This window comes from Triticum urartu, chromosome 5A (assembly GCF_056163025.1).
Source record: "Triticum urartu cultivar PI428250 chromosome 5A, HENAU_Tu73, whole genome shotgun sequence".
NCBI classification, from domain to species: Eukaryota; Viridiplantae; Streptophyta; class Magnoliopsida; order Poales; family Poaceae; genus Triticum; species Triticum urartu.
In genome coordinates, this window is record NC_141877.1 from 26,488,732 (window position 1) to 26,514,437 (window position 25,706).

General features: G+C 44.9%; 3 protein-coding genes across 3 annotated transcripts; 2 read left to right on the plus strand and 1 right to left on the minus strand.

Annotated features, from left to right (window-relative positions):
* The first annotated feature begins 2,198 nt into the window (after positions 1 to 2,198).
* On the plus strand, positions 2,199 to 5,062 carry LOC125507372 (plant cysteine oxidase 2). Its single transcript, XM_048671961.2, has 5 exons — positions 2,199 to 2,769; positions 3,194 to 3,318; positions 3,456 to 3,624; positions 3,736 to 3,939; positions 4,638 to 5,062. Exons 1-5 carry the CDS (start codon positions 2,511 to 2,513, stop codon positions 4,766 to 4,768), a joined length of 888 nt encoding a protein of 295 aa, XP_048527918.1. The 5' UTR covers positions 2,199 to 2,510; the 3' UTR covers positions 4,769 to 5,062.
* An 8,759-nt stretch (positions 5,063 to 13,821) lies between these two features.
* LOC147967707 (uncharacterized) lies at positions 13,822 to 14,918 on the minus strand. Its single transcript, XM_087522514.1, has 2 exons — positions 14,502 to 14,918; positions 13,822 to 14,422 (listed from the first exon to the last, which is right to left on the minus strand). The coding sequence occupies exons 1-2, from the start codon at positions 14,916 to 14,918 to the stop codon at positions 13,841 to 13,843; spliced, it is 999 nt and encodes a 332-aa protein (XP_087378640.1). The 3' UTR covers positions 13,822 to 13,840.
* A 7,797-nt stretch (positions 14,919 to 22,715) lies between these two features.
* LOC125555490 (plant cysteine oxidase 2-like) lies at positions 22,716 to 25,106 on the plus strand. Its single transcript, XM_048718426.2, has 5 exons — positions 22,716 to 23,028; positions 23,186 to 23,307; positions 23,409 to 23,568; positions 23,684 to 23,890; positions 24,695 to 25,106. Exons 1-5 carry the CDS (start codon positions 22,806 to 22,808, stop codon positions 24,808 to 24,810), a joined length of 828 nt encoding a protein of 275 aa, XP_048574383.1. The 5' UTR covers positions 22,716 to 22,805; the 3' UTR covers positions 24,811 to 25,106.
* The last annotated feature ends 600 nt before the right edge of the window (positions 25,107 to 25,706 follow it).

The following is a 25,706-nucleotide window of genomic DNA, read 5'->3' on the forward strand; positions in this document are numbered from 1 at the left end:
GCTATGGACTCGCGGAAGATAAAAATATCTTGTTTATCTAGGATGTTTATTCTCTCCATGTGAAAAAAAACACCGCTCAAGCTCAAACAAAAGGGGCCAAGGTAATATACCATTTCATAAACTAGGCAAAACTACTCAAAATAGTAATTAATGAATAAAGTATGTGAATTAAGTAGAGGCTCGACATTGACGACCAGCGGATTAGAGAGCATCTCTCCCCGCCTCTAGGGTATATTTATGGCATTCTAGCTACAACAACGACATGAAATGTGAGGCAAGGGCGACTGTAGTTGGGACTTGGGATGACAAGTGGAGAGGGGACGAAGGTCGTTGATCTCACTCGGGGGCTCGAGGCTGGTGTGCGTGTGCGTGTGTGTGTGGAGAGAGAGAGAGAGAGAGAGAGAGAGAGAGAGAGAGAGAGAGAGAGAGAGAGAGAGAGAGAGAGAGAGATCTATGCCTAAGTGGTAAAATAGTTTTTTTATTTGGCATTACATACGAAGATTTGTTTTCATGAACTTGATCAATGTCCACTCACACTTTATTTTGCAACGGGGGAATAACTACGAGTGAAACCGGAGCGGATTTGGTCCGATAGTACTCAAACGATGTTCTATTTTATATACTTTTTCAGACCTGGATGTAAGACAGATAACAGACAAACACATATTGGAATACCAGATTATGTCAAATTAGGCATATATATATATATATATAGCAAGCATGGTAGCCAATTATGCATAAATAATAAGCAACCATTAATACTTGCATGCATGAAGCACACATAAAAAACATTAGGAAGGTAGTAAAACAATCTAAATAAACCACTAGCAAACATCTGTCCCATCTCATACGTGAAGATGACATGCACGTATTGCTAGTTAATATTTACAATTATACCAATAAATCATATAACCATATTTTACAAGATCGTATTATCCAGCTAAAAAGTGATTATCTCACATTAGCAATACCATATCCTAACAACCGGATTCCGACTTGGACTCGGATTCAGATCTAGATTGTACTCGAGCGTAAAAAAATAAAACTTTAATTCTACTCTGCACCACCAGATTTGAAAATGGATTTGGTCGAAAATATCGAAAAAGCTATAGAGCTGACGTTCCCAAGGAGTGGTTTCCTAGAGAACATTATCAGGTGCATCCAATTACTATGTGTGAATCTTAAAGCGACATACGTGTTAATCACTGTTCTCTCTCATGCACCCCACTGATCAGATCCGTGTTCGCTCCCCATGGCAACCTGAGCGCTTGCTGAAAATGGTTTCTCAGCACGACAGATCTTTCTACAATAGCATGACTAATATATCCATTATGGACACAGCTTCGGTGCCTTAAAGACACCTGCCTTTGGGTCACTGACATGTGGACCAGCCATCTGTTGGGTCCACATGTCATAGACACAAAGGTAGGTGCCTTAATGCACCGAAGCATTGTCCATCCGTTATAGCATGACAATCGCTAAAGGAACAACATAGCAATTCCTGAGTGTTTGCCGGAAGTGATTTTCGAGGCAACACCTTTTACGGGGTCTCACTCAAATAAGGCTTTTTTGTAAGGAACATTCGTTCGGATAACCCCGTGGAAAACATCAGCAATTTTTTGGCATTCAAAAAAGAAAACTCTCTTTGTTCACAAATATAGTATATTTTGCATATTTTATAAATATAAATACATATGGACTAAAATAAGTAAACAAGCGCACTAGAACTTGTCTATATACATTCGATTAAAAAGTCAGAACATCTGTGAAAGGAGGTAAAAGCAATTTTTTTTCCTCACTGCACTTGGAGGCGTGGACTCGCGGCAGCTCGAAATATCTGGCTCGTCCCTTTGGGAAAGGCCTAAAAGAAAAGGGGCCTACGTAATCTACCTTTTCTGCTAGATTAAGCGAATCCAGCGGAGAGGCTCGCTCGACAGCGGCGGCCAGCGGATCGGAGTCAGACAGTGAGTGAGTGGGTGAGAGTGCGAGCTCCCCCGCACGTGACCCCCCCCACAGTTTTCCGAGGGGCGACAAGGCAAACCGTGGGTTCCTTCCGCTGCAGTGCAGCAGCCGGTTTTGCTTTCCGCTTCCCCGAAATGGCGGGCGCCACGCCACGCCACGCCCCACCCCCACCCCACCCCATACCCTCTCTCTAGATCTCTATCCATCTGCGTGCGCTTTCTCTCTCTAGACCGGCGTAGAAGAAAAGAAAGAAGCAGCTGCCGAGGGCGACCGCCGAAAGCGGCCATCGGACGGATCGAACCCGCCGCCTGGGTTGGATTTGCTATCCCCCCCTGGTTTCCTCCTCGCCCGTCCTGTCGTGTCGCCTCCACCGTCGGGCGGCACCTGGTTTTGCCCCGTCCGCCCTCGCTGACCTCCCGCATATATCCCCACCTCTCCTGTTGCCCCTTCGTCCCCACCAGCTCGGTTGATTCATCCCTCCCTCTCTCTGCCACGATCCAGCGCGTTTCTTTGCGTCTTCTGTTATCCTTTTGGAGCTGCCTACTGCCATGGGAGCGGGGATGGTGGAGCTCGGGCCCGGGGTGGTGGAGGTGGGCGCGGCGGAGGCCGCGCAGACCGTGCCGCCGGCCAAGAGGAGGCGGGTGGTGGCCCTCAAGACCGCGGCGGCGGCGGCGGCAGGAAGGAGGCCGCGGCGCGACAGGAGGCCGACCGCCATCCAGCGGCTCTTCCAGGCCTGCCGCGCCGTCTTCAAGGGCCCCGGCACCGTGCCCAAGCCCGCCGAGGTCGCCCTGCTCCGCGCCATGCTCGGTACGCTAACCAACCACCACTCATCTACCTGTATGCAGATGCTACTACTAGTAGCTACTACATGCACAATCAGCCAATCAGGACCCTGAAATTTAATTTGGTGCATGGAGTGACCCGTTAAAAGTTCGCATCTTGCTTTTGTATATCCAAAATAGTTTTACATGTCTTGGATGCCATGTACGTTCAGAATTTACTGAATTTTACTTGACAATTAGTGTCTACCATTGTTCTCTGCATACCGAAGATGTTTAATTTTGATTTTTCTACAAAAATATGTTTAATTTGAGCATGCAAATAGAGACATAGTTGAAATTCAGGGGATTCGGAAATGGGAATGTTTTAATTGCACAAAATGCTGATGGTGTCGTCTACTGGTTGAATTTTACCACAACTGAATTTTGGCTGCCGGCGGTGATGTTTGCAGACAAAATGAGACCAGAGGACGTCGGCCTAAGCTCAAACATGCCCTTCTTCAGGAATAGAGAGGCGGCAACCGAAGGGACCCCCACCATCACACACACCACCATATACAAATCTGAGAAATTTTCCGTAAGTGCAGCGTAAAAAACAGCGTGTGGATCATATATATATATATATATATATATATATATATATATATATATATATATATATATATACCCCAAGGGAACTAGTTGCTGACATTTCCTTCTTTTGTTGCTCGGCAGATGGTTCTCTTCTTCTTGCCGACGAATGCGGTCATCCCTCTGCACAACCACCCCGGTATGACGGTGTTCAACAAGCTGCTCATCGGATCGATGCACGCAAAGTCATATGACTGGGCTGATCCTGATGATCCGGCTAATGAGAGTGGCGCTTCGTCGCCTGACGGTAAATGTGAGCTTCCCACCCATTTCTACTACAATTGTCACCAGATCCCCTGCTTCTGCTCCCCGGTATGCCTGGCGACACAAATGTGCTATAACGTTTAGACTTCCTTGATTGCAGTGAGACTGGCACAACTAGTCGTGGACGATGTTTTCACAGCGCCGTGCGACACGTCGGTCCTGTTCCCGACGGCGGGAGGCAACATGCACCGGTTCAGGGCCGTCGCGCCATCTGCGTTCCTTGACATCCTTGGCCCCCCTTACTCCATCGAAGAGGACCGAGACTGCACGTACTACACGGACATTCCATACTCCGAGCATCGCAGTAAGTTGCCAATTCTGATCTCAAAAATCTAATCTAGATACATTATGGAGATGGACTTGCTACTAGTTCTGAATTTTGACAGTGTGTGTAGCCTGCAACTGTAAACTAGCACCGAAAATGCTTGAGCTCATATCCTCCTATTTGGGGGTTTGGTTTGAGTGATCACAGTGAATACTTTATGCATCCTTTTTACCGACAGCACGCGAGAGAATTAACTAAGAAGTATGGTTAGGCATCAATAGCAAGTTGCAACTTGCAACATAGATATTATATGTTGCATCATCAAAACAGTAGTTTGCCTTGTAAGCAGCCCACTGAATGGAGAAAGAGGTCTTTTAGTTAAGTAACAACCTGGAGCTTTCAGGTAGCTTTGTTTATCATACACTCCTTAATTAATAGTGCAAGCAAGCACACGGTTTTGCGCCCCCGTACGTGGGTTTCAGAAGCACGGGATGTCGAAACCACTTGTGCAAAACCATGTTCTAAAGGGCACTAGGCGAGAGGCATCCATATTTTAGAACAGTATTAAAGTAATGTAGCTTCACCCCAAAGATATTTAGGCTCCACTAGGTCTTGAACATTGGTCGGTAATCACATGATCATCGATGCTTCTGCTAATTAAATTTAATTACAGCTAGCTCATGGGACACTACTGTAATCTGAAGGTTAACTAAACTTGTCTCCTCTTCTGCTGACAGTGACCAGCAATGAGCCCATCGGCGACGAGCAAGAAGGCCGGCGTCTCGCGTGGCTGAAAGAGGTCGAGATGCCGAAGGATCTGAAGATGTGCAGCGTCCGGTATGGCGGCCCGCCAATCTCCGGCAGATGATCGATGATCCTTTCCTTCCAGCCCTTTGCAACCGATGATGAGCTGTCAAGTGTCAACCCAACTCAAACCAGATGGTGTCAGAATCGCTGTTTACCTTGTGAATACAGCAGCAAGCTAGTTAGTTGAGCCATAAGAATAGGTCTCAGTTTGTGCATGATGTCTCAATCAGTTATGGCAGTTTACCATGTAAAAGTGCTTGCTTGCTTGCTTTTGCAGCAGCTGTGTACGTGGACCTTGTCCAGCAGATCCCTTTGTTGATCTTTTCTCAATATATAGATCATGCCATAGATTTTACTTGCTTAGCCTCTACATTCCCCACTTTTTTTTTGAAATGTTGCATGCTCTGCCCAATTATTTATCAGGTCTGAGATTCTTAAATTCGTCCCCCATGTCTCTCGCACTAATTTGTCATTCCTTCTTTTTCAGTTTTTTTAGATATTAATAATATCATTTTTAGAATTTCCATACTGTATTTTCTGTTTCCAATTTTCAAATTTAACAATATGATTATTGAAGTTTTAGTCGCCATCTCTTTTGTCAAATTTGAGATTCTTAAATTCCTATTTCCCAACTTGTGGCTAAAACAAGTAGTACAATTTTAGTTTTTCTAATAATATCACTTACCACTTCTCTATCTTCTTGCTTTCGTTTAGTTTTTCTAATAATATCACTTACAATTTCCCTATTTTCTTGCTTTCGTTTTTTTTTTAATTGTACTACTTTGCCATTCTTTTGTTTAAAAAATAGTTTTTCTAATAGTATCACTTACAATTTCCCTATTTTCTTGCGTTCGTTTTTTAAAATTAAAATTATATGTTTCTTTAAATTTAGTCGTCATCTCTTTTGTCAAATTGGGAATTCTTAAATTCCAACTTCCCCATATATCTTGGGATACTTTGTATTTTATTTTTAATCAGATTTTAGATTTAAATAATATGATCATAAGGTTTTAACATTTGCATATGTTTTGGGGGGTTTGATTTTCTCTATTCTTTCTGACGTGTGATCATATCATTCGCGTATGTGGCTAAAACAACCCTTTTTGTATGCGCCATCACGTAAGCAAAACCAAAACGGTCTTAGATGTGAAATAGCTGTGCGACTCATCAAAGGGTAAGTTGTCAGGTTAGATATATTTGAACATACTCCCTCTAATCGGTATTACATCAATTTTTATAAAAGTCATGTATGTTTGACAAAGATTATAGAAGAAAATATTAACATTGTAATATAAAATAAACAATGAATAAAAATATATTTTATGAATTTATATAATTTTTGATCCGTCATAACATGTATTTTATTAATTAAAAAACTTGGTCAGTTTAAGTTTGAGTTGAAGGAAAACGTGGTCAGGTTGAGTTTGACTTGAAGAAAAACTAATGCACCTTTCTATTTATGATGGCGTATAGGTTTTTTTAGAGAAAGATGCGCATAGATTAAGCTGAAGGGAAACCCTAGCCGCCGCATCTCGCGCCTCCTCCGCCCCTCTCCCTCCTCGCCGCCGTCCGTAGCGCCGCTGGGCGAAGCCTGGCCGGCTGGGCGGCGGAGTGGGTTCTCCCCATCCTTTTCGTCTTGGCTGGCGCGGGACAACGGGGTCGAGAGGGCGCCGGGCGAATGTGGGGTTCGGCGGCGCGGCGGGCGGGTCTCCCGGCGGCGTTGTGCGCGGCGCGGTGGCAGCGGCCTGCGTGTCGCGAGGTGGTGGTTGCGTTGGGCCTGCCCGGTGGTCACGGGTGCCGCCGGATCCTGATCGGATCCATCTGGATCCTGTCTTCGGACTCCGTCGGTCGTCGTGGGGTGGTGATGGTCGTCACTGGCCACATCGGACCGCTGGTTTCGGTGTCTGGAGATCTACAACGGGTTCTTCTCGATCCTCATGGCGGGTCGAGCTCCATGGCTCTTGCATCTTCGCAGGTTTTGGATCGTGGCTCGTTGCTGGATCCGGAGCAGATGGAGGTTTGGTGGCATAGGATGGGGACCGAAGGAAACTTTGGTCGGCTAGGCCGGCTCGGCATCGGCGACGTCACTCGACGCCGTTACCCTCCGTGGAGGTGAAGCCGAGGTCTCTCCTATCCACCTCCGAACCCCTCCCGGACGAAAGTGCAAAATTCAGTCTGGATTGGGCAGCGGCGACGTCCCGTGCGTCGTATCCTCCATGCAGGCGCTGTCTTGGGAGGACTTGCTGTTCGGGGGAGAGATGCTGTGGATGGTGGGCTCCGAGTACCTCCAGCAGTGGCGACAGTGTGGAGGTTGCCAGGTGGTGCGGCGTTGTATCTACCGCATAGATGACGACGAGTTTTGGCGGCATGGTGCAGCTGCATATCGATGACGGATGCGGCTGGATGGACGAGCGCAGGGCGGTGGAGCTGTCTGGCGTCATGGTGGCGTCGACGGCAGCGAGACCGGGCGAGGTAGATGCAGCAATACAACACTAAAGATGGATCGGTAGTAGGTGGCTGCGGCGGCCTCATACCCGACAGGCGTCCTGGTTGAGTAGTGCGCCGGACTAATGGGTACACCATACTTGACAGGCGTCCTGGTTGGGACCTCAGGTCTTAGATGTTAGGTTTGGATGCGAGGTCAGTTTGGTATTAGGCCCAGAGTATCAGCGCCCTTTCATCAACTGATTAGGAGTAGCGACAAATGTTGCCTAGACGGTGGTTTTAGTATTACTGTTGTATGATTTTGTAATGTCTTATGTGAACAAGTGGTACGTCATTGGCATTTTTGCATAAAAGCCCCCGCGATTTTGGGTATTCAACCCGCAGTACAATAATAAGTCAACTCCAACCGGTATTGACGAGAGAAAAAACGAAATAACCCACCCGCCCGCCGATGCATCAGTCCTTCCCCACATCAGCAGTCTTTAAATTGACTATTAGTCCCACCTCGCAGCTTTGTATTGAATCCTACAAATTTATATATGTTCGAAAGTAGACAATCAACAAGCCAGATAACAAAGCAGAGATGGCTGATCAAGAGAATAAGAGAGAGATCAGATAAAACGAGCCTCCATCAAGGCCAATGCATCACCGGCGCGGACTTGCCTCAGGGAAGCGGAACAGAGCCGTGGGCGCTAGATGGAGAAGTGGAGGAGTTGCGCTGGGTGGTGGTGGGGAGCCCCTCTCTCTCCGGTGGATGGCTGGGGTGACGGGGGCAGCGGGACCGGTGCGCAGTGGCGCAGAGAGGGTCTCTATCGAGCTGCACTTGGCGCTGGACGTCGCGGGTGATCCTCGTGTTCGTCGTCTCCATGCCCAGACGAAGCAGGCAGCGACGAGCCGACGACGGCTCCCGACACGGTCGGAGAAGGCGGGGCGGCGCGGATCTGCCGCTGAACAACGGCGGGAGCTTGAGCGTAAAGATACGCGGGGTGAGAGGTGAGGGAGAGATCCAGAGGGAGGGAGTTAGGGAAGGGAATGGAGAGGGGGAAGGTTAGCGGAGCAGCGGGCCGGAGTTGCAGGGGGGGTGGGTAGCCGGCCATGGCGCCGGTCGCCGGACTGGACGGGGGGAGGCGAGGAGGGGCTGCAGGCGCCGGGGGTCGAGGGGAGTTCCTTGCTCGGGCGCGGTTGGTGCGGGAGGCGGCGTACGGGCGGCGGCGTTGTTGCAGCGCGGCTGGGCTGTGTATGGGCTCCTGGCATGGAGAAGTGGCGCTGGGTGTGATGGATGTGGAGAAGATGAGAATTGAGTGGTGAAAAAGGAATTGTCGGTGGGATTGAGTGCTTGTTGCTACTGCTTTTTGTAAACGATGTGATGTTTTTCTTCTGCTTTTCTGCGTAAAGCTAGGTGTCGGTCTCTGCTTTTTCTGCGTAGAGCTAGATGTAGATCTCTGCTAGCATAGTACAATTTACTTGACTGCTGTTTAAGCCTGCCATATCTTAATCTTAATTATGAATACATTAGTAGTTACAGTACTTAAAAGATGTGTGACTGAAATATTGAAAAGATTTGTTTAAAAAAATATTGAAAATAAATACTATTTCTTAGGGGAAAAGATATTTCGGGCTCACCTATGGACTACCTGATCATCAATATATTCCTCGAGTCTTGATGTTCCTGATAGATTTGTTTAAAAAAATATTGAAAATAAATACTATTTCTTAGGGGAAAAGATATTTCGGGCTCACCTATGGACTACCTGATCATCAATATATTCCTCGAGTCTTGATGTTCCTGATGCCGTTGATGAGATAGAGATGAGGGACGAACAAAGAGTTGAGAGGGTACGGCAACGGTGCATCCTGCTTGAACTGGGTTTGGAGGAGGGGTTGTGTCCTATTTCGACTCTCACGCCGGCGAGAGAGAGAGAGAGATGTGGTCATGGCTATGCCGATCATGTCTTAGTCCTTCCGTGCACCACCTCTATGCATGTGGCTACTCCCCTCCCTCATATCATCTCACCCGCAACTCTGCATGCCCTATCCTGATCCTGTTCGAGCCCTGATGTTGGTGTCAAGGGAAGCAACCATGTTGGCGCAGTCGGCGTGCTCCTACTGTTGGTGGTCATCAGTGGCGGAGCTAGACCAGGAAGACTCGGGGGGAGGGGGGGGGCAAAGAGAAAAAACAATTTCTAGGGGGTGCAAAATCTCTATTTTTTCAATCCATAAATCTCTATAAAGAATTTCTTCACTATTTTTGCCCAGTCTGGGGGGCGACGACACCTGCAGGGATGCATGTTGCTCCGCCAGTGGTGGTCGTGTATCAACAAAAGAGCATCAAGTATTGTAAACTCTTTACTATCTAATGGTCATCTTATCTTTGAAGTGGTCAACTAAAAATATGAATTCATGATAAGACGAGGAAGAATCTAACAGATTGAGAGATAGAGCTCGATATTTCACCATGATAGATAAACTCTAAAATATCACGCAAACCCTAAAATTTATTTCATACCGTTGCAACGCACATGCTTTTTTTTGCTAAAATGTCAACTTTTATTAAAAATAAGGAAATTCCCACGTTTAACCATATTATCAACATTTATTAAAAATGGATATAAAAATTGATGCATAATGACACATGCAGCAGGTTATGCCCATTTATCCGCCCGGTGCAACGCATGGGCATTTGTACTAGTTAATAAAATGACTATATGCATCGTCCAGATGTAGAGGCCGGGGTCCTCCTCTTTTTCTAAAAAGAAAAGATTAAACCGAAGGGCTACGAGTCTCTCTACCCTTTTTTCTTGAGGGGATACTCAAGGAGTTAATATAATTTTCCCTTTGGAAACTAACAAGACAATGCAGCCCAAATTCAAGTGGGCTGAATCTCGCGTACATTTCAAAGCTATGGGCCATAATCAATTCGCCTACATGAAGAAGACAAGACTAAATGTTCCCTAAAATTGGCATGCCGTAGAAAAAAACTACTCGAGGTGATGCTAAAACGGTAACAAACAGTGACTTCGTAAATTTCAAGATGATATGCCGGTTCAGTCTTTCGGAGATGCTCATAGGAATAGGGTGTGCGTGTGTGCGTTCATAGGGGTGAGTATATGCGCGTGTATATAAGCGCTTGCGTCTGTACCGTGTTAAAAAATACATTAAAATATTATTTTATATATTTATTTATTTTCTAGGAATAAGAGATATTCAGCTGAGAATCATGTGGGTTACCATGCTGATATTATTTTTGGCTCTAGGGAGTATATGTTCCTGCACACCACAAATGTATTTAGCCAAGGTAAAAAGAAATTGAAAAAAAAAGATGTGTTTATTGTCACACCCAAATGATATCTGCATTTTTTGGAGGGGGGGGGGGGGGGGGGGGGGTTAGGTTAATCATGTTGACCTCATAAAGAAAAACAAGTCAAACAACAAATGTTACCTTCAAATGGTACACTTAATTTTGTTTTTTTTTTCACTGGTGAAGCACTACTATCCTGCTCCGCATAAAAATTGGCAAGCATGCTTGTTGCTAACATGAACATCTACAAAAAAAATCAAAATTTTTAAATTTATTTCTTGTTAGTTTTTAGTCTACTGTTCACCATGGAGCATACCCTCCCTAGAGCCAAAACTCAACGTTCGTTAACAAGATTATTTTTGTGGTGCTATTGTCAGGGAGTATAGCTCTATTTATGAGTGCATTAAGAGCTTACTTGATTGCTGAATTTATTATCCATATGATAGACATCCAAGCAGGTGGTGCCTCAGAAGGACACCTTTCGACATTTAGGGTCAATGTTGCAGAAGAATGGAGGTATTGATGAAGATATGAATCATTGCATCAAAGCCAGATGGATGAAGGGGTGCCAAACTTTTAGCATTCTATGTGACAAGAGAATGCCACAAAAACTAAAAGGCAAGTTCTACAGAATGGCGGTTCAACCCGTAATGTTGTACGGCGCTGAGTGTTAACCGACTAAAAGATGACATGCTCAACACTTAAGGTGCGACAGAGATGCGTATGTTGAGATGGATGTGTGCCACACGAGGAAGTATCGAGTCCAGAATGATGATATACGACATAAAGTTGGGGTACACCAATTGAAGAGAAGCTTGTCCAACACCATCTGAGATGGTTTGGGCATATTCAACGCAAGCCTTCAGAAGCTCCAGTGCACAACGAATAGCTAAAGCGTGCGGGTAATGTCAAAAGAGGTCGGGGTAGACCGAATTTGGCATGGGACGAGTCCGTAAAGAAAGATCTAAAAGACTGGAGTATCACCAAAGAACTAGCTATGAACATGGATGCGTAGAAGCTTGCTATCCATGTGTCAGAACTATAAGTTGGTCACGAGATCTTATGGGTTTCACCTCTAACCTACCTCAATTTATTTAAGACTAAAGGCTTCGTTTTATTGTTGTATGGTAGACATCCAAGATGGCAAACCCAATATTGTTCCATCCACTATAAGAAAAGGCACAAATTTATGAGAGTGGCAATAGAGTGGACGAGCTCGCTTGCTCCTGCTAGGTGGACCAATGGAACAATCACGCATGGGCACATGTATAAAGTGTGGGCGTAGAAATCACAGAGGGATACCAGCAGCAAACAGTAGCATACCGAGACAATGCCGTTTAATATGTAAGACGGTAGAACATGCATACGTTTCGTTGGTACAACATGCTATTTATTGTGAAAGTTTAGTGGCATCTCATATTCTCTGTGCATAGTGGCGGAGCCAGATCCTAGGCAGCCCGGGCGCTGCCTGAGAGCATCTCTAATACCATGTGTAAATTTGGACGTCTATATATCTATATAGATAATGATTTAAAAAAATTTCCTCATATACACATCCAGTTTTACAGTAGAACGTGTATATATATAGAACGTCTACATTTTCTCTCATATATTTTAATATTAATTTATAACTACCAATTCAACTACCATCTTAACAATAATTCAACGATTTATTATTGCAGTGTCAACTGCTATTTTTTTAATGGGCACTTTCCAAACGGCTATATTTCCAATGGCTACCTTTCCAACAGCTTTATTACAACAGCTCTATTCCAACGGCTCTATTGCTGGCCTATATATACCACCCCTCTCCTCTCTCAAATATCTTTCCATCTTGTGCTACAACACAATGAGTGAAACAGGATTCGTTTTGGATATGCTCATGAATTCGTCGTCGTCGTCTTTATCGGACGACGACGAACTAATTCTTGCAGCATTTGCAGAGCGCGAGGAGGAAGAGGAGGCAAATGCTCGACGTCATGGCGGTTCCACGCTGGGACGACAATTTTTGCATCGCGGAAGAGATGCCGAATTTGTTCTACTGTGGAGCGACTACTTCAAAGAAAATCCCACTTTTCCTGAAAGTTATTTTCGCCGAAGGTTAGTATTACTACATTATTCCCTGTCTGCCTATTTTTCATCTTCATATCTCATATTTGTTTTTCCGCACAGGTATAGAATGTCCTGTAATTTGTTTAATCGCATAGCTGAAGCAGTACTTGAGCATGATAGTTATTTTAAGCAAAAAAGAAATTCTGCTGGAGTTCTTGGGTTATATCCTCTGCAGAAGATGAGAGCGGCAATGCGACTGCTAACTTACGGATATGCGGCTGATGCCGCGGATGAGTATTGTCGGTCTGGAGAATCTACAAATCTAGCATCTTGCAAAAAGTTTGTGATAGCTATTTGTGAAATATTTGGGGACCAATATCGTCTGAGATCTCCAAATGAAGAAGATACTGCTAGATTGCTTGCAATAGGGGAGCAAAGAGGTTTTCCTGGTATGTTAGGGTCTATAGATTGCATGCATTGGACTTGGAAAAATTGTCCTAAAAAATGGCATGGCATGTTTAAAGGTCATGTGAACAAGCCAACAATGATTCTGGAGGCAGTTGCTTCAAAGGATCTTTGGATTTGGCATGCATTCTTTGGTTTACCAGGGTCTCTCAATGACATAAATGTGCTTCAACGTTCACCTGTGTTTGCAAAGCTATCTGAAGGTGAAGCTCCAAAAGTGAATTATACCATCAATGGTCATCCGTACACAATGGGGTATTACCTTGCAGATGGTATATATCCACCATGGGCAACATTTATGAAGACCATACCAGCTCCAGAAGGCAGAAAGAAGAAACGTTTTGCCAAAAGACAAGAGGGGGCCAGAAAGGATGTGGAGAGAGCATTTGGAGTTCTGCAATCCCGTTTTGCCATTGTTCGAGGACCAGCAAAAGGTTGGAAACGTAAAGAAATTGGTGATCTCATGAAAGCTTGCATCATAATGAACAATATGATAGTCGAAGATGAGCGAGACAGCGGTCCACATGACTACATCTATGACTCTATGGGAGTAAAGGTGACCCCATCTCATACTCATGCGGAAAAACTGAGTGTGTTTATTCAAATGCATCAACGGATCACAAACAGAGCATTTCACTCTCAGCTCCAAGATGATCTAGTTGAGCACATCTGGCAAAAGTTTGGAGACGAATGATTATGGACGTAGTTGTAATAATGTAGTGTTTTCAATCCTGTACGCGGTTGTAATGATGTACTATTTCAGTTATGCCATAATGCAATGTTTTCACACACAACAAATATTTCAGATATGAAAAATAGTTTCAGATATGAAAATAGTTCACACGACAAATACTAGCAGACCTGACAAATGGTTCAACCCGATGTGTTGAACCGGCGAGCGGCGATCTCATTCTGCTTGTTCATGTAGTATTCTTGTTGAGCCCCAATCATAACAGTAGTGTCCATGGACATGATCTTCTCTTCTAACTCAAATTGCTTGTATGACATCTCCCTCTCTTGGTTTAGCATCTGCCTCTCCTGCAATGCAATCTGCTTCTCTTGCAATTCAAACGCTCGCTCATAACGAGCATTCTTTGTGGCCTCTTTGACCTCAGCCTTCTCTAACTTTTGTGCCCACACATTTTCTAATGATAACTTGGGACTAAAAGCATCAGAAGCAGAAGCTTTAGCTTTTTGTAAACGGGTTTTCTCCCGCTTATTACCATCAGGTCTTGTCTCTGTTTCAAGAGCATCAGTGCATCTCTCGAAGTCTTCGTCATTAGAAGTCGTACCTGGACTTGCATCCGAGGTCTTCTTCTGCTTTTTCTGAGGCCCCTTCGAAATCACACGATTCTCCCACTTAGGATGCTTTTCCAACACTAACCAACAATGCATTAATGTAAATGGCCTCTTTTTAGGATCTTTGGACGGGTATAGAACAAGTGCCTGGGCTTGCTGCACAAATAAATGGCCTATTATACTTGAACCAAACACATGAATATACAGAGAACCGAATTAAAAAGATGGAGCATACCTGCTGAGCAATAGTCACTCCGCTTTGGTTTCTATTAAGTATTTGCTGATAGTATCCGCAAAACTTGCTCACTTGTTCATTAATAGTGGTCGAACAACAGTTGAGTGCATTTTGAACACGCACCGGCCATGACACTTTCTTGCGCGTGCTGTAGTAATCATAAATCCTACCCCAATAAGAATTTGATGTTTGATCTGTTCCTATCAAAGCATCCAAACTAGTGTGCACCCATGCTGCCACCAACAGATCATCCTCTTCCATAGACCAATTCTTCCCCTTGGTGGATTTTCCTTTCACAGTTGTAGATGTTTCTTGAGTTGGCAGCATGGGCGACTCTTGCTCTCCAACTGGACTATCCGGCACTTGTGTTGAGACACCAAAGTTCAACATGCCCAGGAAACTCTCGTCGCCTTCCATCTGCGCAAAATTTGACACAAGTTTCATATAGCACCACATCATATAGCCTACCTAGCAGCATCAATATCAAAGAAAATTCTCTATATAAATAGCAGTAGCAACATTAGTATAACTGAACATATTCAGTTAACTACCCTGAACATATCTAGCGACAGAGACCCAAAGGCCATCGCAGTCCAGCCAGAGAAAGCCAGCCCCGTGCTCCCCGCGACCCCGAGCGCGGTGGCGGCGGCCCTCCCCGAGCGCGGCGGCGGCGGCCCTCCCCGAGCGCGGCGGCGGCGGCCCTCCCCGAGCGTGGCGGCGGCGGCCATCCCCGAGGGCGGCGGCGGCTGGATCCAGCCCGACAGCAGCTGGTGGATCCAACCCGACCCAGCGGGATCCCCTCCCCTCCTTCTTCTCTGTCTCCGGTAACAAAAAGGGCATACCTCGGCTCGGATAGGGTGGTGCGGTACGGCAGCGACCTGACGATGGTTGCGCGCCTCTTCCTGGTCTCGGCGGGAAGGAGGAACCTGGCCTTCAGTTGCGCTTTGGACGACGCCTTCACATCGTCTACCTGTGGACGTTGTCGAGGCTGATTTGGACGATGTGTAAATTTGCACGTCCGTTTAGACGAGCTGCTGGACGCCAGTTTTTTGGCCATATCATATAAAACGGGTATACACGTCCGCTTAGACGTGCTATTGGAGATGCTCTGAGGCGTGAGATGCATTTCCTTTGGGTACTGTAGCGGTAATGTAGTGCTACAGTGCCCCAAAGGCTGCCTCAGAAGCTACTCTTTTCTACCGCCGATACTGGTTGTGCATGTTTCTAGACAGTGGCGATGAAGATTCTTGAAGGGACTAATCAGAGTTATGGGGATGAAGAAAATAAGTTGTGCACGAACTCTAAGAAATAACTGTTATTCAGACCTAATAATTCGGAGTAGTTTTCCTAGAGTAGGGGAGGGGGGTCATGGCCCCCTTTGGCTCCATGAAGCTCCGCCATTATTTCTAAAGATTGTAGTACTTTTTAGGTGCAACCCAATTAGGTTTAACGGCTTTTCAGACAAATCGGTTTGCATGATGTTCCCGTCTACATGTGGACCATGACAGCAGTCATTCAATGTTAACAATTGTTCGACTGTTTGGGTAGCCCAGAAGCTTGACTTGCTTGTATCTCGCAGAGGGCGGTGCTGCCTCATGCAAGAAAAACAATGGTAATCATGTTTTAAATTTTGAAAAAGTTAGTGCAAATAAAGAACTCTTCATGAATTTCCCAAAAATGTTCATAGTTTAATAAAAATGTTTGTGAATCGGAAAAAATGTTCATGAATTCAAATAGGTTCATGTATTTGAAGAAATTGATCACACATTTGAAAATTGTTCGCAGATTCAAAAAATATTTGTGAATTCAAAATATGTTCGAGGTGAATTCAAACAATGTTCGTGATTTAAAAAATGTCCATGAATATGAAATCTGTTCACGGTAAATTCAAGAAATGTTCACAAATTCAAAATATGCTCAAATATTGTAGGAAAATGTTTAAGTATTCAAAAAAATGTTCGTGAATTTGACTATAGTTCATGAATTCAGAAATGTTTAAGTGTTCAGAAATTCATGAAAATTTTCATATATTCAAAAAAATTGTTCACGTATTCAAACATTGTTCACAGATTCAAAAAATATATGTGAATCCGAAATATGTTCGCATTGAATTCAAATAATGTCCGCGAATATGAAATAAGCTTTTGGCGATTCAAAAACTGTTCATGAATTCAAAATATGTTCAAGTATCCTAGAAAAATGTTATTGTATTCAAAAAAGTGTTCCCGAATTTGAATATTGTTCATGAATTAAAAAATGTTTGAGAATTGGAAATATGTTTGCAGAAAATTTTGAAAAACATTCACAAATTTGATAATTGTTCACAGTGAATTCAAAAAATGTTCACAGCGGATTAAAAAAATCCTCGCAAATTCAGAAAATTTTCACATATTTAAAAAAAATTTGCAAAATAAAAAATGTTAACATCTTCAAGAAATGTTCGTGGATTGAAGAAAATGTTCACGACTACAGAAAATGCTTACCAATTCGAGTATGTTGGAAGCAAATTTTAAAAAGTTTGCGAATGCAAAATATGTTCACGTATTCAATAAAATTGTTCATGCATCCAAAAATAATGTTTTGCGAATTGTAATATTATTCACCAATTCAAAAAAGTTTGCAAATGAAAAATATGTTCAACCATTCGAGAAAAATACTCAGGTATTGCTTGAACATATTGCAAAGGAAGTATGCTCACATCATGTTCAAGAATTCGAGAAAAATGCTCACGTACTTGCAAAGGCAGCATACGCTTGAACTGGGCCGTGGGCACAAGACGGAGTTGGCCGCCTGTGCCAGCATCACGCAAACGACGTTACGGAGGCCGTGCTGGGTAACTCAATGCAACATTAAATCGACCTCTGGCCCACTAAGGTAATTTTGTAGGGTCTACCAGAAAAGGACTGTACATGGTACCGTGAGCAGGCTGTTAGAATAATCCGAGGCACTCCGTCGATCTACCGAGGACCAAATAATCACACGAGGCACAACACCGAAATTTGTTAACGAGGTTCACCGATATGGCTACATCCCCGGGGCTTGACTACAGGCGCTCCTCCCCGTGACACCGTTACAATACCGCACCCACGCCGCCGGCTCCCCCGCGTACCCGTGCTATTATGTTGGCATAGGTTACATCGTGTGTCTACCCCCGATATATATGAAAGGCCTAGGATACAAGTGTCCTACTTGGACACGACTCCATATCCTGTCTACACACCGTACGAGTCCAAATCCAACTGTAACCTAACTTGTACAATAATATTCGACACAATTCTAACAAACTCCACCTTGGCGAATATTCTTCACCAGCTTGAATTCATCCATGCATCAAACTCCTTGTACATTGGACTTGAGATACGCCATGAGCACCGCTGCTACTCCCAGACTCCATGTGACTCCACCTGCAACTGTTGCCCCTTCTCGTCTTCTTCACAGTCAACACTCGAGCAAAAATCAAGTTTCTCATTACTCTACTTTGTGCTCCCAACTTTCGGAGTGTCCGTTCAACACAATCACACACCGACCACTGTCTGCGTGAAAATGAACAACTCACATATTGGACGCTACATATAAGAGTTATCTGAACTCAACGTCACCGCTCCTTTCTTGACCGCTTTTCTGAAACTTGAAAGAATTTCACCGTCGCCCTGTGTCACCCTGAGTCAAATTTGCAGTTATCTCATCCTTTTTCCGGATAGTCTCTAACATGTCCCATAGCTATAGCACTCCACCTCCTTCTGTACTTTTCACCCGCACTTTGCCATGTGCACTGAACACCACAGAATATACGGCCATGTACTCTCTGTGCTTTTGACAATTTCAGACTTTCCGCCACTTTCTCAGATTCTCCATGGTCAACTCCTGTCCATCAACCGGCACCGATAGACCAGTCACCAACTTGAATCTGGTACTCGTCAACACTGCTTCAGCACCCTCTGCACAATTTATCTGACCATATGTCTGACCACCAGTGCCTTGGCCTGTCACTGTGTCCCGTGCTTACCGCACGCCTCGCCGCTATCACCGCGTCGAGCCTCTGCTGTCCTGGTCGAGTCTCCCGCGTAGCTAGCCCACACTCCCTCAACCCCCACTGCAGAGAACCATCGATCATCGCCGACCGATGCCGAGTATCACGTCTCCATCAGACCACTGGTACCCAATCCAATCCACGTGTCTCTCGCTTTACCCGCTGAAATAGGCTTCGACTCTCCGTTAACTTACGCCGTAGCCCCTCCATCAGCACAGAGTGTAGCCATCCGTCAGACTCCAGCTCCACCTTCAACATGACTCCATGGTGGTTGTACGTGCCACCCTTCCGCGCCCTGTCGACTCCAAACTCTCATGTGCACCGTCTTGAGTCAACCCTACGCAATAGTCTGTCGAAGCCGCACAAGCCCTCAAGCCTGCACCACATGTTTCCACGCCCCAGAAGTCGGCCACCATCAGCATCACGCTCCTATGTCGTCGTCGCTGAAATCACCGCCATCTTCTACTTTGACCGACATCCCCGTCGATCCGTCAGACAGTCCAGTCTGACCCAGCCGAAATTATCCGACTGCAAACATGCTCCACCCTATGTCGTGTCCGCCTCGCACATCTGTGCATTGCCTTGACACCCTGTGTTTGCATGATCCTGTCACGGCGTGCTCCAGACTCCTCCAAGCCTTATACGCACGTCGCCATCCTCGACTCCCATTTGATTGCTGTACCGAACAACAATGCTGCTGCCATGACATCATCTCCTTAGCATACAAGAAAAGAGCCTCAAAAACAGTCCCTGTAGTCTCCGTGCACGTGTAGGAACCACTCAACTAGCTCAGCTCCACACCCGTAACACAACTTCTTTGACTCATTTTCTAGTTCTATTCTTCTCCACACTTGAGATCAACATGGTACCAAACGAATCCTGTACCAATACACCGCAACACCTCTCCAGGGAATCGATCTTTTTCCTTAACAAATCTCTCATGCCTTTGCACTTCCAGCATCAGCCACGCCCACGCATGCATATTCCACGCACGGTAGCTCACCTAGCTTGTGACTCGATCGCTAGCGCTCCAGGCTCCAGCTGCGTTCCACCCTGACATGGGCCTTTGCCCGCGCGCCTCGGCTGCTGCCAGCGCCCAGCTGCTATGCCACCACGGCCTTGGGCCTGCCTAGCACCGCTGGGCCTTGCGCCTCGGACCGGGCCGCCTGCCCTAGTCATCTGCACGCTGCTGCTCTCTCGATACGATCTCGCCGAGAACTCGGCTGCTGTACGTTCCGTCGTTGCCACGATCAATCCATCGCTCACGAGACGCCGTTCCCATGTAGTACACGCCGCCCGAGCCTCCAGTCCGATCAAAATCCTACTAGTTCCACGCTGACGCATCTATGTGCTTCTCCGATTGCCTTGCTGCCAATCCACGCAGATTGGTTGATCATGTCACCGATTCGATCAAACCAGTTGCTATCCACCGTGGCCGCAACTTTCAATCTCTCGGCCACACGCCGATCAACTTCCGATCTCCGCGGCAGATCCTTTAGATCAACTTCCACGGTCTCTTCGAACCTTGCTCATGATACCACTTGTTAGAATAATCCGAGGCACTCCGTCGATCTACCGAGGACCAAGCAATCACACGAGGCACGACACCGAGATTTGTTAACGAGGTTCACCGATATGGCTACATCCCCGGGGCTTGACTACGGGCGCTCCTCCCCGTGACACCGTTACAATACCGCACCCCGGCCGCCCGGGCGCCGGCACACGCCGCCGGCTCCCCCGCGTACCCGTGCTATTATGTTGGCATAGGTTACATCGTGTGTCTACCCCCGATATATATGAGAGGCCTAGGATACAAGTGTCCTACTTGGACACGACTCCATATCCTGTCTACACACCGTACGAGTCCAAGTCCAACTGTAACCTAACTTGTACAATAATATTCGACACAATTCTAACACAGGCGAGGACGAACACTCTTGTGAATTTTCGACAAACTTATGTACTATTGCTGCTCTTGATTCACCGACTAATTTAAGTCAAATTGTGACTCCACCAAACCATAACCAGCTTCAGATACACATGACACACAATATAAAACATCACATGTAGTTGATATTGCCTCTCATGAAATTGGTGATAATGCTGCTTCTTCACTTGATGATACTGTTCCACTTGGATAATTTTTAGATGTTCATATTGCAAAAGATAAAGAACTTGAAAATTCTTATAATCTTGATGAATCACCTACTACACCTTTTATGAGAACTATACCTAGTCTAGTAATTTCTGATAGGACACCCATTGAACTTGATGAAAATTTTGGTAGTCTTTATTACAGTAATTCTCAAGGATGGTATTGATGCTGGTTTTGAACTATTTTATAGTGGGTCTTTAGGAGACATGTTTTTACTTGAAGATGATTTTTTGTGCTTCTCCTATATACATTAAAAATGATGTTTATAATTCTTTGTTGATCCAGAAATAATTACTTTGGTTGAATCCGATGCTTTCCAAGTTATAAAAATGGAAACGCTCTTGATCATTTCTGTAAGATGATTTCTATTGCTAATATTTTTTCCAAGAAAGATATGAACCCAAGTTACCTTTTCCCTTTTCACTTAAAGATAGTGCTAAAGCTTGGTATAATAACATGATGACTTGAAGCATTACTAGTTTGTAAGAATTTCTTAGTGCTTTTATGGATATATATTTATCTTTGCATATGAGACACTTAGTTTTTAGGATATTTATAACTTTATCCAAATTGAGGAAGAGAGTCCCCCGCAAGCTTAGGTGAGGTTTTGTGAGTTGGAAAGGAATGCTCCTATTTATCCTATCAAGAAAAACGGGTTGGTTGATATATTCTATAGCACTATAACCCTTGAATCTAGGACACACCTAGATAGCTGTGCAGGGAGAGTTCTTAGTGAAAGCACATTCGATGAAGCTAATGGATTATTGGCTAATATAACAAATAATCATGATGATTATAATAATTATAATGATATTGGAATGTTACCGAGCCTCCACCAGCACCTACTCTAAGAAGAGATGCATGTGTTTTCTAAGTCTAGAAGATATGAAAGAAGCCAAGAAATATGCTAAGGAAAAAATGTATTAAAGCTGAAGATGTTGAGAATTTACCTTCTAATTTCCATTTAAAAGGTGATTTTGAATTTTCAACTATTTCAAAAAAGTGATTTCACTCATTTTAACAAATGAATTTCATTGATTTCAAAAAATCGAGTGCACTATTTTTTTGCAAAAAGATCTCACTCAATTTAAAAACAAAATTAACTCATTTCAAAATAGACATTCAATGATGTCAAAAGGCTGAATTTTTTAAATGAGCATTTCAATGGCAACAAATGTTAATTATCCATTTCAATAACAACAATCATATCCATTTCAATAACCAAAATATCAGTGTCACTAACACAACAATGCCGATATCATTCATCAAAACCATATCAATTTATATGTGACACTGAACATGCTATTTTGTCATTTTTATTTCACCTTGAATGCATATGAAAAAAAAATTATTGTTTCACTTACTTCAAGGAAAATTACATGAATCCAATTTTTTTGAAATTTACTTTAATTATTTAAATTGATTGGGGCATCAAAATTTAAACACGGATAGAACATATCAAATACTGATCTTTTTCTAAAGATCATGCCTTTAGATTTTGAGATTGACAAAGTCGAAGTCGCCACAGACACATTCATAGTCGACGAGAACGTTCCCTCTCACTGAAAGCACATCGTCGGAAGGCCTGAAATAAACCCAGAAAAAAGCATGCATCAATATAAGTGTGAGACTTGAACTCTGATGGATAGTGGATACCACTCTTCATCTAACCATAGAACTATAAGTTGGTTCGCTATAGGTGGGTTGGTAGATATACAACTGATGTGGACCTTCAGCTGCACGATTCATGGTACCGCGTGGTGGATGTTTGACCGTTACGTAGCAGTACCGTCATAGGGAGGGACACCGGAATCCTCCATGCTACTCCTAGTTTGGTCCCGGCGCAGTTGGTTTCCTTCTGCACCGGTCCGTCCGAAACAGGCGTCCACCGTAAGGCGTCGAGCCGTCCCTGGATTCGCTCGCTGGCTGCTGGCGGTCTCTCCCGCGCCGTGGATCCATCGTCGCCGAGCCCATGGTTTTGCTCCTTCCCCACCTGCACAGTCGCATGCATAAATATCCCCGCCGCGCTCACCCTTGCTTCCCCCACCACCACCACCTTTCCCTCACCTCTTTCTTGCTTCCTACCTTCCGAGGCGTGCACTGCTGGTGATACCGACCGATGGGCGCGGGTGCAGCGGGGCTGGACGTGGCGGGGGCCGTGCCCGCCAAGCGGAGGCGGGCGCTGGCGGCCAAGACCAGAGGGGGCAGGCCGCGGCAAGCGAGGAGGCGCGCGCAGCGGCCGACGGCGCTGCAGCGGCTCTTCCGGGCCTGCCGCGCCGTCTTCAAGGGCCCCGGCACCGTGCCCGCGCCCCCCAAGGTCGCCCTGCTCCGGGCCATGCTCGGTACGCACCCCTCGCTCCTCCTGTCCTCCATGTTCCGCGCGCTCAAATGCGGCGGGTCCGCAAACTGACTGACCGACTCAAGATGATGAATGAGTGTTGTGCTCCGGGTTGACTGAATTCTGGTTATCTATCTTTTTGTCTGGCTATCTATCTGCAGACAGAATGAGGCTTGAGGACGTTGGCCTGAGCCCACACAGGTTCATCAGGACTAGGGATAATGCGGCCCAAGGGAACCTAACCATCACACAGCGTATCATATACAAATCTAATAATTTTTCGGTAAGCCGAAAATATTAACATGTCTGATCTGAACTTTGTAGTGCACGCTAGCTGGAGTTTACGTAAGAACGAATCGCTAGTAAGCTGCTCTTGCTTGGCAGATGGTCATCTTCCACCTGCCGCAGAATGCGGTGATCCCTCTACACAATCACCCCGGGATGACGGTGTTCAGCAAGCCGCTCATCGGGTCCATGCATGTAAAGTCGTATGACTGGGCTGATCCTGATTATCCAGCCGCTTTATCGCCCGACGATCAACAACGTGAGCTTCCGAGCAATTCTACCCAGTACAATTTCCCTGCTAATTTGCCAGTATCTAATAGCATGCATATATAGCAAATGCGCTATAACGTTGGGGCTTGATGAATTGCTTGCAGTGAGATTGGCAGAGCTGGTTGTGGACGATGTTTTCACGGCGCCCTGCGACACGTCTGTCCTCTACCCGACGGCGGGAGGCAACATGCACCAGTTCACGGCCATCGCGCCGTGCGCCATCCTCGACATCCTTGGCCCCCCTTACTCCATAGAGGAGGACCGAGATTGCACGTACTACGCGGATGTTCCCTACTCCTCCCAGCATCCCAGTAAGCTTTTGGCTATATTGATCTGAGAAGTCTAATCCAGATAATTAACATGATGTTCATGCATTGACTTGCTACTAGCTACTCCCTCCGTTCCTAAATATAAGTCTTTTTAGAGATTACACTATAGACTACATACGGAGCAAAATGAATGAATCTAAACTCTAAACTATGTCTATATACATCCATATGTAGTTTGTAGTGGAATCTTTAAAAAGACTTATATTTAGGAACGGAGGGAGTAGTTCTGAATGAAATGTCCTTTATGAAAAAAAAACTAGTAGTTCTGTATAAGCATGCATGCAACTGGAAATGCATGACCTCATATTATTTTTGCACTCCCCCACAAAAAATATATATTATTTTGCCTTGTGAGCAGCCCACTGAATGTGGAAAGAGGCCTGTTAGTTAAGTAACAACCTGCAGCCTATAGGCATCTATCCTTGTTTATGGTACACGCTCCATTTGCATCCTATGGACATGAATACATGATTAATTCTCTTTATTAATAGGGTTAACACACGGTTTTAGGCCCCCGCGGGTTTTAGAAGCGCAGAATGTCGAAACCACTTGTACATAAACCATGTTCTGAATGACACTAGCCGTCCATGCTGTAGAACAGTATTAAAGTAACGTAGCTAGCTTCACCCCCAAAGATAGATATTTAGGGCTCCTTTGAGGCTTGAACATTGGTCGGTAATCATCGTGATGACCGATGATGCTTCTGCTAATTTAATATGTTTACAGCTAGCTCGTCACACTGGTGTAACCCAAGGCTAACTGATTTGTCTCCTCTTCTGCTGACAGTGACCGACAATGAGCAAGAAGGCCCGCGCCTCGCGTGGCTGAAAGAGGTTGAGATGCCGGGGGATCTGGAGATGTGCACCGTCCTGTACACCGGCCCGCCAATCTCCGACAGGTGATTAGGCCCTTTTCGGCGCCGTTCTTTCCAGCACTTCACGACGGATGATGAACAACTCAAACAACTCAAAAAAGATGATGTTAGAATCGTTTGCCGTGTGAATATAGCAGCAAAGCTAGCTAGTTCAACCGTGAGAATAGGTTTCAGTTTGTGCATGATGTCTCAGTCAGTGGTGGCAATTTATCATGTAAGAGTGCTTACCTGCTTTTGCAGCACCTGTGTGTGTGGACCTTGTCCAGATCTTTTGTTGATCTTTGTCAATGCGCGCATAGATTATCCATAGATAATTTTTTGGTCTGCAGGCGCCCGTATAAGCACCCAACAATGGAGATGTCCTATATTACACCCAGGTATACTAGTAGAACGTCGTGCGTCGCTACGGGCCGGGCTACAATGCATATACTTGAGGAAACATCTCTGGTCTATTACACCAACTGCTTTTCTTTATATGTACTTTGTGTTATATTGGTTGTTGGTATATCATGGAGAAAAAAAATGAGCTACAAAATAAAATTCACTAATTATTATTATACATGCATGACCTTGTTATCAAGAATGATTGCTTACATAATTTTTGAAACGCGTATTGCCACACATATCTAGTAAAAATATATTTATATTAACAAAAGTCTAATAGTTTGTACAATTCGTGAATGTATATATGTGGTTAATATGTAGTCGTGAAAGAAAGAAAAAAGGTCTATGGGAAGTCATTTACTAATGACATCACATAACTGATCTTTTGATTTCTTTGGGATAAAATGCAAGTTCTAACAATGCAAATCAATAATACATGCATAGTCTCCTGTTGTGAATATCTTCTGCGATACGCTCTAGAACCTAGATAGTTGTCGCCTGTCGAAATCAATGGACATCATCTTCCTCGACTATGAGGCT